Below are 13,166 nucleotides of genomic sequence, written 5' to 3' on the forward strand. Positions count from 1 at the left end.
AGTACATAATGTAGAAAGATAAAGCATCATGGCAACAGCAGGCAGAAAATGGTATCAAATAAAAAGGTGACATTTTCAAATTAAAATCTTAATATTTAAATTCATGAAAAAATTCTCAATTCTTAAAATTTAGTTTCTATATTAAGTTACATTTGGATCATACTTACCCCAGCTGACTGTAGTTACTTGTTGTTTTGGCTAATTTGGTCATAGACCTTGAATAAATATCTTCTATTGTTACACTGTTTGGGGGAAAAAAATACATTTTTAACTTTATTGTTAAAGAACTTGTCAGATCACACTTCAGATAATTTCCTAACAACTTTTACTACAGAACTTTACATATTTTATATTTCTCTTCAAAGATTGCGCAAATATACAAAAGAAAGAAACACTGAACTGAACGAGAGCTGCACTCTCGAAGATATTGTCTTTTGAATCAGGCATTAAACCAAGGCCAACTGCCCCTCTTAAATGAGCGTAAAAGATTCCTTGACAGTATTTCGAAGAACAGCAGGGGGTTATTCCCAGGATTCTATTTATTTATCTTTCAATAAACATCATAAAAACAAATACTTTAGTCACTATAACACTGCTTCTTGTGGGAATTTGCTATACTGTACTTAACATAGACAATGGCCTGTAATTTCCTTTATTACAACATGTAGCAGCCTCCTGTTTGCTAAAACTCAGACAGATTGCCAACTTGGCCAAACTGCAAAGGATGCTGGGTACATTGGCCAAGTGAAACTTTAAAATCACAAAAGCCATACATCAGACACAGTGCAAATACAGCAGCCAGGTGCTAATGACATTAGCATAATCTAAAAGGCAACAGTTAATCTGGACAGACACCTCTAACAACTTATCCACGAAATAAAGGAGATTCAGATAGAAAGGCACTGGGTTCTGCTACACAAAGAACCTAATACAGGTACACAATCCTTCATCCAATATTCCGAAATCTGAAATTTTTTTTCATGGAGTGTGGAACGTCATTTTGGCGTGTGAACAGGTGACCAAACTCCACACCAACTCGAACCACGTCACTCAGATGTGACGTGATGGCATGGCCCAGCACTGGCAAGTGTCAAATATGTCTCAGCACTCGTACTATTCACACATGTGTCTGCTCTTCGGTAATTTTTTAAATTTTACTATGAAAATGTAATTTATTCCAAAATCTGAAAAATTCCAAATTCCGATAAACAACCAGCCCTAAGGATTTTGGATAAAGGATTGTGTACTTGTAGTAGCATGCCATCTAAATGAATGACTCTTGTTTCAAAATATTAAGTGTATCTCCCTGATTGGCTAGAACTATAGAAAGTTCCAGAAAACCGTCTAAAAGGTATAAAGCAGAGTTCACCTGCAGACCCCTCTTGGAATGTTTGGAAGAAGCAATCAGATCTCTACAAGGACAGGAGATATCTCTTTTGCCTGCAGTAAAAAGCCTGAAGAAAACCAGTTTATCTCCCTACATCAGGTGCTGCAACCTGTGGCTTTTAACTAATAAGTCAGAGAGCTTTACAAGTGTGAACCAGTCACCTGTGCCACCTGCAATCAGGTAAAAACATCTGGAGAATGAAGACTGAGAAACAATCTGATCAGCAAAGGATCATCTCAGCCTATGGACAGCAACCACTGAACAGCCTTCCCAATCTTTCCCTCTGCGCATAACACCCATTTTGTTTTGTGCTTACCAGTGTCTGTCCATTGTGTGTGTAGAGGGAAAATTTAAAGAGGATTTGAGCTTTAACCAGTTGAATTATATGTTAATAGCTCAGAATTATTTATCTGTAGTTAGAATCTATTTGTTTGTAAAAAATTCTTGTTAAGTACAGAAGCTTGGTTCATGCTTTCTGTAAACCTGTGTCTAGAAGACAGGAAAATTGGGGAATATGCATACTTTGATAAAATCTTTAACTTTTTCACAACTCGCAGAATAGCGGGTTTTGATTTCCAGTGTGCTACTCCAGTGAGGCATAGGAAATTTAGCCTAATAAAATAAGCTGTAAGGAAATTTAAATATATTTAGGAATGTACATATATCATGAATTTCAAATATATTTCAGAATTGGTTGGAGAACTGGCAGATAAAATCAAAGTAGAAAATTCCACGTGCTTCACAAGAGGCGAAAAAAAAATTCAGGAATGGAGTACTTAAATGAGAAGAAAGTAACATATATGTAAAATGAAAGAGATCTGGTAGTGTTCATTGACAGTTAACAGAAGCAACTACAACAGTGTTTTGATGGTAGTGAATTAAGCAAATGAGATATTGACATGTATTAAAATGTCAACCTTAACAAGGGACAATCCTTCCATTTAATAAATAATTAGTTCCATTACACTCAATGCTATGGACTGTAAAAGTACAAAAGTATAAATTAAAATTCAGAAGAGTTCAACTCTGAAAATCCTTGACCTAAAATGCTAACTCCTTTCTGTCTCCACAGACCTGTTTCCTGATCTGAATATTTCCAGCATTTTTTGTTTTAATTTCAGATTCCCAGCATCCACAGTATTTTGCTTTTGTTCTATGATAGCAAGTTCATTTATGAGGAGCAATTATGTAAATTAGGTGCATTTTTACAATACGCCATAGGACCGAGAAGGGATATAGGGCTGGGATTTTGTGGATCCAGTGAGATATCAGGGACCTTCAAACATCGTGGCTGGGACCTGATTCCTGGACCCATTTCCAGCAGCACCAATTTCCTCAAGCTGGATTAAGGGTGCAGACTGTCTGATTCCCAATCAGATAGTTCCATTGCAGAGAAAATCATGTCCTAACATACTGCAACTTCCATGAAGTCAAGCCACCTTTTCAAGATATGTTAAGTTAGTGGGCTGCACAGTGGCACAGCAGTTAGCACTGCTGCCTCACAGCGCCAGAGACCCGGGTTCAATTCCCGCCTCAGGCAACTGACTGTGTGGAGTTTGCACATTCTCCCCGTGTCTGCTGAGGTTTCCTCCAGGTGTTCCGGTTTCCTCCCACAGTCCAAAGATGTGCAGGTCAGGTGAATTGGCCATGCTAAATTGTCCGTAGTGTTAGGTAAGGGGTAAATGTAGGGGTATGGGTGGTTTGCGCTTCGGCGGGTCGGTGTGGAATTGTTGGCCTGAAGGGCCTGTTTCCACATTGTAAAGTAATCTAATCTAAAAAGAAGTTCACAGCCCTCCAGAGGTGTCATGACCACTATCTGGGTAAGGAATCATTTTGAAGCAAATGTTCAAAAAACATTTCTCTCCCATGCCAAGCTATGCTGCTCTACACAAACCCCATGTCTCAGCTTGCCTTCCAAGTCAATATCCCTTTACTAACAATAACGCATGGAAAAGCTTTTTTTAAAAAAAATACATTCATAACAAAAATTAAGAAAAGCCTTACAAAAGTGTTAGTCATCTAGACCTTCAAGGTCTCATCTGCTGAAACTATGAGCATTTGTATAAATTAAGACTGTGATTGGTTCTGTCAATTGCACAGAAAAAGAGCTGTCAATGGTACATTTGTTTCAATATAATGAAGCTATCTGGAGTATTAGCCTTAATCCACAGGGGTGCCAAAAAGATCAGTCCTGGGGCCTCAGCTAATAATTACTTGGTTGAAAGTATCAACTCTATTGTAACCAAATATTTTGATGATGCAAAGATAGATAGAGAAACACACTGTGAGGAAGATACAAAAAAAATGCAAAGAGACATAGACAGCCTATGTGAGTGGGCAAAAAGATGGAGTATAATGTAGCAAAATGTGAGGTTGTCCATTTTGCTGAAAATAACAGAAAACAGATTATTATTTAAATGAAACAGAATACAGAACATTGTGGTATAGAGCAATAGGGTTGCATTCGTAGATGAATCAACAAAACTTAGAATTTAGACACTGAAAGTAATTAGAAAGACAAAAGGAGTGTCAGCCATTATTGCAAGGGGTATGGAATATAAAGGTATGAAGCATTGCATCAGCGATGGAACAGTGCATCGGTGAGATCTCACCTGAATACAATTTTGGTCTCATTACCTTAAGGGAGATATCTCCACAGTAGAGGCAGTTCAGAGATGATTCACAAATTGATTGCTAGGATGAAGATTGTCTTAGAAGAAAATGTTAAATATTAACTTCCTGTCATGAAAGCGGCTTCAACATCAGGCAGCTCAGTACCATCCAGGATAAAACAGCGCACTTGAATTGAACAGCACCCACCTCCAGCACACAGTGGCAGCAACGTACAGCATCTAAAAAATGCACTGCAGCAACTCACCAGCCAAACCCACAACGTATAACATCCAGAATAACAAGGACAGTAAGTGCACAGAGACACCACCACTTGCAGGTTTACCATCTTCACCTGGAAATATACTGCTGTTCCTTTGGTTGCTGGGTCAAAAAAAAAGGAGCTTCTTCCCCATTAACACTGTGGCAGTTCATGTAGGCCACCCGCCACCAATTAGGGGTGAACAATAATACTGCCTGCCAGTGAACATCCACATCTCATAAATGAATATAAAATGTGTCTTAGAGATGCAAAATATTTTGCATTCATATCAGCTTCCGGTAGTTACAATCTCTGTTCTGTGTTTGTCCATTGACAATACAATGTGTTTGTCCATTGACAATACAAAAATAACACAATGAATACTTTTAGTATGTTTTCCTATGGAATGCAAAATAATCATTTGAATGTTATTTTCATTTGTAACTCTACACCTCACAATATTGCAGAAATATCCCAAAAGCAATGAAATACCTTTCTCTTATGAAGTCTGCCAAATCTTTTGTCGATGTTTGACCATGTTTCATATTATGATAAAGGACATCAAAACCATTGTTCTTTTCCCCCTGAAATCAACAAAAAACCACTTTTAATACTTAAACTTTAAAAACACATTTAGATTTGGTGTACTGTACAAATTGTAATTTAAAGCAAAATAATGCATTAGGCCTTTGTTTTGTATTTGCACACACCTTTTTAAAAATACAATAACTCAAAACAAACTTCCAGAAATAAAATGTCATTTCAGAGTTCAAATTTTTCAACATTGAATTCTAGTAGTCATTGATAGATTTAATCAGCAATTCCAAAGTGAAACACCTGCAATCGAACAAGTACAAAACTGGATTGCCTAGTGTGCTATGCATTATGGTTGCACATCTGTAACACAAGTAACAAGAGAAAACTGCAAATGAGACTGCATATCTATCAGAGTCAAAGAAATATCTGACAAAGTTTTACATATGTAAAAAAAATGTTATTTAACTCAAAAAATGTGTGATCAAAATGGTGTCTTTATTGAATCATTAATTATTGTAATTATTGGATCTCTGGTGATGCATTAATCAAAGACTATTACAGAATCAAAAATCTCATCCAAAGAAAAATGTATATAAAAATGGGTGTGAAAACAAGCCTGGGAATATAAATACAAATTATGTGAGTGCAAACTTGTAATTGTAATAACATATGATAGTTGGGAATTGTTTTATCCTCAGTTGAAATGGCATATCTACATCTCAATATTGAAGAAACAGATTTCTTTGAAATCTGCTATTAAAATTTCATTGTCTAATATCAAAGAAAACATCTCCAGAACTAAGAGCCTTGCTCAATGACAAGGTTCTTGTTTAGGATTCAGGTTTCATAGTAACAATAATAGCTGCTCTTCCTCAAACTTAAACTTGCAATGTGGAACGCCCAATGAAGTTAGACTGTATAAACTTTATTGCTGATGGACTGTCATCCCCACCTATGGAATCAAGAATGATATACAGTTTCAACTTATCCAACAGCTAGAATTATAGAATCATACAGTACAGAAGAGGCCCTTCAGGTCCTCACTGACTACTCTAAAATTACACTCATCCATTTTCCAACACTTGGTTCATAGTACTCGAAACCATCATAGTTAAGACATTCTAAAGGTTGTGAGGTTTCCTACCTCAACAATTTTCCCAGGTAGTAAATTACAGACTGACACCAGATTATGTCTGAAAACATGTTTCCTCAAACCCCCCTGCACTTCACTTTAAAATTATACATCCTTGTTATTGACTAAGGGGAACAGCTGCTTTCTATCCACTCTGTCCATTCCCCTCATATTCTTATACACCTTAATCAGGTTCCCTCTCAACTTTCTCTGCTCTAAAGAAAATGACCCAAGCTTATCCAGCCTCTCTTCATAGGTAAGCTGCTCCGTCCCAGGCAACGTCCTGGTGAATCTCCTCTGCACCCACTCCAATACAATCAGAGCCTTCCTGTAAAGGCTGTGACCTAACCAAACTTTGTACAACTCCAACATAACCTCCCTGCTCTCATAATTTAAGTCACAATGATAAAGACAAATGTCCCTTGAGCTTTCTTAACTACCTATCAACCTGTCATTTGCCTTATCACTACCATGCTTCCTGAAATGTGGAACCTCATTAGCTGCCCTCCAGTCCTTAGGCACCTCCATTGCAGCCAGACGTAAATTTAAAATTCTAACTTCCTTCCTTGTCTCCTATAGCAGCCTGGAATACAACTCATCCAGACATGGGGATCTGTCCACATTTATGACCCCCCAAAACCTCCTCATTCCTATGTCAATCTGTTCAAGAACTAAATTTTGAACCCACATCCTCTATCTCTCAAGTGAAGATATATATGAACTACTCATGTAACACCCTACCAATATTCTCTAACTCCACCTATAGACTGCCACTTAGTCCCTAATGGGCCCTACTCTTTTCCTGGATTTCCTCTTTCCCGATATACTAAAACAAATCTTAGGATTCTACCAAATCTTATCTGCCAGTATTTTCTCATGCCTTCTGTTTGTTGTGAATTGCTTCAGATCCCCCTGCAACTAGGGCCTCCAATGATATCTGCCTTTTGTACCTGTTAAAAGCCTCACCTTTTCCTTCTTATCCAGTTCTAAATATAACATGGTATCCAGGGTTCTCTGGGTTTCATACTCCTAAATGTTCCTAAAGGAAAAATGTTGGCCTTCCCCAAATCCTGTTTGAATGACTCCACTGTTCTGCTGCAGATTCACACAAAGTTGCTGTCCCAGTCTACTTTGGCCAAACCATCGTCTCTTAGATGACAATAACATTGCAATCCCACGTGTAATCATGCCTTCAAGTATTATCTATAATACTCCTAGCAATAAAGTCAAGGCCATCCAGCCTCACCTTGATAAGTCAGTACCATTGGTACCAAAGGTATAGATAGAATGTGGGTTGCATAAAGAATTGAGGGAGGTAGGCAATAGATTAAAATGTAGGATCTCAAAGGTTGTAATCTCTGGATTACTCCTTGTGCCGTGTGCTGATGAGTACAGAAATAGGAAAATGAGTGGCTCAAGAGTTGGTGCAGGAGCAAAGGTTTTAGATTCCTGGATCGCTTGGACCATTTCTGGGAATGGTGGGACCTGGGCAAGTCAGGATGGTACCAACATTCTTGTAGGTGGGCTTACTAGTGCTGTTGGGAAGATTTTAAACTTTTCTAGTGGGATTGAACACAGAGCTTTAGAACAATAGCGATAGTGTACTTTAGTAATGGAAGCCAGACAAAGGGAATTTAACCATGTTGAGGGAGTAGTCATAGAGTCAGAGAGAAACGGACCCTTTGGTCCAACTCTTCCATGCAGACCAGATATCCTAAATTAATCTAGTCCCATTATATTAGGTCCATTCAGGACCTCTTCCCTCTCCCCACCTATGGAGTTGTACCAATGTGGACGATGACTTCTGGCCGATGCCCCTCCTCTGGAAGGATGCCCTGCCATCACACAATGATATTTTATACCCTGTTATCTACATTTCATGCTGCAGAAATTCTAGTCTGATGCCCAAACAATGGAATCCATTATCACATCTGCACTTCCAGTTTCCTTCTCTCTCCAAACAGCTGAGATGCCCTTTGTGCCATGTCCTTGTCTCTGGCTGTACTCCTTGGAGAAACCACTACTTTCATTAGTTTCCAAAATGGAATAATACCAATCTGGTAGGCACCCATTCCCACTCTGCCTATACACTTTTAATCTATAATCTAAATTATTTTCCTCTATGGGCTATCCATGTGGTCTCCTTTTTCATGGATGTATAACTATGACTGATGCTTTCAGGTTCCACACTCTCCACCAATATATACTCTTCTCCATGAAGATTCAAGCTTTTCCCAGCTTTAATAGGACTTATTTTGCCTACTCCATCTGAGTAACTCTTCCTTTTAACACAAAGTCCCTTCATTCAATTTCCAAAAGTAAAAGAACGGACATTAGTACCCACTGGCAACTACTTGCTCTTTAACTCCCCACAAGACTTGAGTCTTCAAATGAGAAATCTGTCCTCACCAGCACTCTACTTGTTGATTAATTCAAAAACAGTCCTTTCAGCTGCCTGGCATTGCAGCAAGTCTTCTACCTCAGAGCTCCATGTCTGACTGTTTCGGTGAATCTGTAAATCAGTCCCACAGTCCAAAGATGCGCAGGTCAGGTGAATTGGCCATGCTAAATTGCCCATAGTATTAGCTGTATTAGTCAAGGGGAAATGGGTCTGGCTGGGTTACTCTTCAGAGGGTTGGTGTGGACTGATTGGGCCGAAGGGCCTGTTTCCACACTGTAGGGAATCTAACCTAAAGAAAGGTCAGACAACTCCTCCATTGAGTTTAAGCGTCAAACCTTGTCCCTTACTTTCAATATTTTTGTCTCGTGTTTCTGTTTCCATAAAACAAGCAGGTCAGATGGGTTTGTCTCTGAAAAGACTCAATAGCAGACTGCATCCCTCCTCAAAACTTAGTGTAAAACATAACTCTCTTGAAAAGGCCAGTGCTCATAACAGAAGAGAGCAAAGAAGCCAAATGACAAAACATAATAGAAATGAATTCATTTTCACTTTGTTAGAGTGACAGGAAAGTTGGAGAAGGCTCATATTGAGCATAATCACCAGTATAAATGATTGGGCCAAAAGGCCTATTTCTGCACCACATCTTCTAGATAGTCCCATGTCTGTACGTACTTCTGATTTCAGGCTGTTGAGATGGCAGCTGAGACACTAAGCTGTATTCACATATCTTCTGCCACTGGGTGGCACTGCAAGAGGCTACCCAGGATTGCCCATTGCTACAAAACAAATTTACACTTTTTTTTAAACAAAACCACTTTTGAGCGTTTACATACAACCTGGTGTGGGGCGGGCATTTAACATGATTTAACAGGCTTCCCTGATTTTTGATCTAATTGAATACTTATCCCTTTTTGCACCTTGGTACCTGTTCATTTAGTACTATGCACGGTTCTAGTCTATTATAAAATGGACTTGGAGCCTAAAGAGAAGATAAGTTACAGAAGTGATTGATGACAAACTGACTGAGAGGTTTTTACATATTAAGAAAGACACTGAATGTGGCTTTTCTCTAGGAGATGTCAATCTCACACCTCGAAACATGCCAGCTGTCTGTGCAGCAAACACACTGCATGTTTATTCAACCAAATAGCCATGTCAGAAAACAGGTTGGGGCTAATCCTCAGTCCTGTCAGGGGAAACGTCACTATTGGTTGAAGGTTCTGGTACTGATGGGCACAGGCACATCTGGCACACAGGATAAACCTTGACATTACAGATTGATGAGTCTAACAAGTATGACTGGGAACTACAGGGAAAAAGTCTGAGGATCAGAATTAATCTCTACTTGGTGAGGCAAGGATTAGTCAAGAATAGTCAGCATGGCTTTGTCAAGGGGAGATCACATCTAACAAATTTGAATGAATCTTTTGAAGCTGTGAGTAGCTGTGTGGATGACGATAGTGTAGTTGATGTGGTCTACATAGACTTCAGTAATGCTTCTGACAAGGTCTCACATGGCAGATTGGTTAAGAAGCTTAGAGTCTATGGGATTCAGGGTAACTTAGCAAATTGAATCCAAAATTGCCTTAGTGGTACGAAGCATAGGATGATGGTCAAGAGTGTTTGTTCAACTGGAAGCCTTCATCCAGTTGTGCACTACAGAATTCAGTGCTGGATCCCTTGCTGTTTGCTGTGTACATCAATGGTCTAAATATGGAGGAGGTACGATCAGTAGACTTGCAGATGACACAAAAATTGGTGGTGTGGTAAATAGCAAAGTGGAAGCTTTGGACTAGATGATGATATTGATGGGCTGCTAGTGAGATGAGAAGAACGGTTGCAAATGGAATTTAATCCTGAAAAGTATTAAGTAATTTTTACAAAACTAACAAGACAAGGGAGTTTATGTTGAATGGTATTAAATACAGAAGATCAAAGGGTCCTTTGTGCATATATCCATGGGTCCTTGAAGGAAGCAGGACAGATAAATAAGGTAGTTAAGAAGACATGTGGTAAACTGTGTTTATTAGTCAAGGCATTGAATACAAGAGCAAGGAGGTTGTGATTGAGCTGTATACAATATTAATTAGGCACAGTTGGAGCACAGCATGCAGTTCTGGTCACCACACTAGAGGAAGGATATGAGTGCACTAGAAAGGGTGCAGAAGAGATTCACCAGGATGTTGTGCTGCAACAATTCAACTATGAAGTGAGGCTAGAAAGGCTGGGGAAGTTTTCCTTGTAGCAGAGAATGCTTGGTGGTGGTGATGGTTGAGGGTGGGGGGATTGACATGTAAAAATAATTCTGAGGAGTAGAAACAGGGTAGATAGAGAGAAATTGTTCCTGTTAGCCATGGGGTCAATACCCACAGGCACAATTTTAACATAAGGAGCAGGTGTTTTAGACGATATTTCATCACACATTTTTTGATGACATGTTTTTACTTGGAGGTTTGTGGGTAGAACTCACAGTCTGCATGGATGGTAGAGACAGAAGCGTCATGATATTTAAGAACATTTCAGACTAACGCTTGAAATTCCACTGCATACACAGCTATGAGTCAAGTGCTGGAAAACTGGATTAGAACAGATCAATGTTTCATGACCAATGGGCCTGTAAAACCCTATGACTTGACCATAGTCATTTGCCCGCTCCGGCTGAGCACTGTCAAGAGATCGGTCTGACTACAGTCTGGGGAGGTGGCATCTGTCAGTCTTGTAGAAACTTCAAAAGAAGCCAAGCGAATCATGCATCATCAAGTGGGGAGCTGGAAACATAGTGGTTGGGGTGTAGTCAGTTATGTCTATATGAGCCAGATGTACTTTGGAAGAAGTAACAAGGAAGGACTCAAAATAAATGCCAGAACGCTAGATAGCTCAGTGGAAGAATGTGATTTGGAGGTGTTTGTCCACAGATCCCTGAATGCCAAGGCAGATAATAGGGTGGCTAATAAAGCATATGGAAACTTGCCTTTGTCAGTCGTGGCATAGACTATAAGAGCAGTGGAACTAGAGTAGATTAGAATAGTTGTTGTCAGTGCAGACTCGATGGGCCTCTTCTGTACTGCATGATTCAATGAAAAGGAGACAATGGCATTGTGGTATTGTCATGCTCTAGGAATCCAGAGACCCAGATTGAGGTCAAATGAGAGGTGTAAGGATACTGCATGCAAATTAGTTGGACAGCAGATGATGCTGCAGAACAGAAGGAGGCAGAGTCCAGACCAAAGCAGACCAACTACATTGGAGTATGACAAATTTTAGCAGTTAAGAGAGAGTGGAACCATTTTACTGTGTTCATTTTCAAAACTTAACTGTGGGTGCATATGTGTTTTGGAAGTACTGGATATCAAATTTAAGGTTTCTCATGGGTACCACATACCAATGTGCTGGCCCTGGGTACAGACCTACAAAACTGCTATCGCAATATCTCGATATTACATTTAGCTGCACTGTATTTTAAACTAAGCCAACTTCGCTGTGCTGATGCCTATATTATCTGATTCTATACTGGGTCTGGCCTGTGCTATTGTCCTCTACATGAATGGATGATCCCTCTGAGTTTAGTTACCTCACTGGCAGAAAAGTAGTAGCGGTGAGACTGGATATTTATTCTGCTGCTGAACATCTCAAATGCAAAGAAAAACTAACATAGTTCTGAATAACACATTGTAGAAAGAAGAGATCTGGCCTTAATGGATACTAAAGAACCATCAGGCCATTGCCTCTTGTATATAAATCTGTTAATATTTAGGAAATCAGCTGAAAAGCGCAGACAAGTAAGACTGAGCAAGGTAAACTGAATCATAAAACTACTTTGATACAGAGAAATGTCATCGCAGTTTTATTATATAGACTTAAGATAAGGTTATATTTTCCTTAAGGACACCATACATGTTAAAAACAAAATTGGGTTATCCCATATTCCAGTGAAGAACTGCATTCGTTTTACAGAGCCTGAAAGGCCTCATACTGAACTCTCAAGAATCTAAGTTATCTGATGTCAGTCATGGAGGCTCAGAAATAGAATGATGAGATAGCAATCAGCTTGCTCAACTTGGGATGGAAGAGTACAAAAATGGGAAGTGCTAGAAACAGTCAGCAAGTCTGCAAGCAATTTTGAAGAGAGAAATAGTTAATATTTCAAGTAAAATGTGATATTCTTATTTGAGAAACAAAGAATTCATATTTGAATTATTATCTCTATTCCTCTCTCATATATATTGATAGACCTGCTATTTCTAGCACTCTCCATTTTTATTTCAGATTGCCAACATTTGCAGTTTGTTGCTTTTACTATGGGAATGAAAGGAGCTCTGTTAAGATATCTACTCCCAATTTCTGCCTTATGACATGCAGTGAACTGTAGATGTACCAAACAAAAATATGATTGCACAAGTCTACAATATTGTCTACTCAACCAGATTCTGTTGCTTAAATAATTAAGCTCACATATAAAAGACAAGACAAAATAAAAGGTGCTAATGTCTTTCTAATCACAATTCACTCAGGCCTCCACATTCTCGAAACGAGGGGGAAAAAATTTGTTGAGCAAATATGATCCAGGTTTCATAATTCAATCCTTGCAATTATGGTGTTCCCATAAAAATATTAGACAAAGAATTCCAAAACTTTTAGTCAGCAGCTACAAAATAAAGACAATATATCCAAAATAGGAAGGTGTATGACTTACAGTGGAATTTGATTACATTTTCATGATAGTAATAGCAAGATTTGGAGAAGTGTATAATAAACAGTGAACTGCTGAATTCCTCCTCTGAAAAATGTGTTGCTGGAAAAGCGCAGGTCAGGCAGCATCAAAGGAGCAGGAGAACCG

The 13,166-nt window shown here is 38.9% G+C and overlaps 1 protein-coding gene across 7 annotated transcripts in view; it reads right to left on the reverse strand.

Annotated features, from left to right (window-relative positions):
- Nucleotides 1–13,166, reverse strand: part of fcho2 (FCH and mu domain containing endocytic adaptor 2) — a 200,581-nt gene that overhangs the window by 149,802 nt on the left and 37,613 nt on the right. For all 7 annotated transcript variants that reach the window (XM_072581751.1, XM_072581769.1, XM_072581760.1 and 4 more), the window contains exons 2-3: nt 4,752–4,843; nt 168–242 (exon numbers count right to left, since the gene is read on the reverse strand). In XM_072581751.1, the coding sequence (XP_072437852.1) occupies nt 168–242; nt 4,752–4,843 (167 nt within the window). The remainder of the gene's footprint in view (nt 1–167; nt 243–4,751; nt 4,844–13,166) is intronic.

Source organism: Chiloscyllium punctatum, chromosome 2 (assembly GCF_047496795.1).
Source record: "Chiloscyllium punctatum isolate Juve2018m chromosome 2, sChiPun1.3, whole genome shotgun sequence".
Lineage (NCBI taxonomy): Eukaryota > Metazoa > Chordata > Chondrichthyes > Orectolobiformes > Hemiscylliidae > Chiloscyllium > Chiloscyllium punctatum.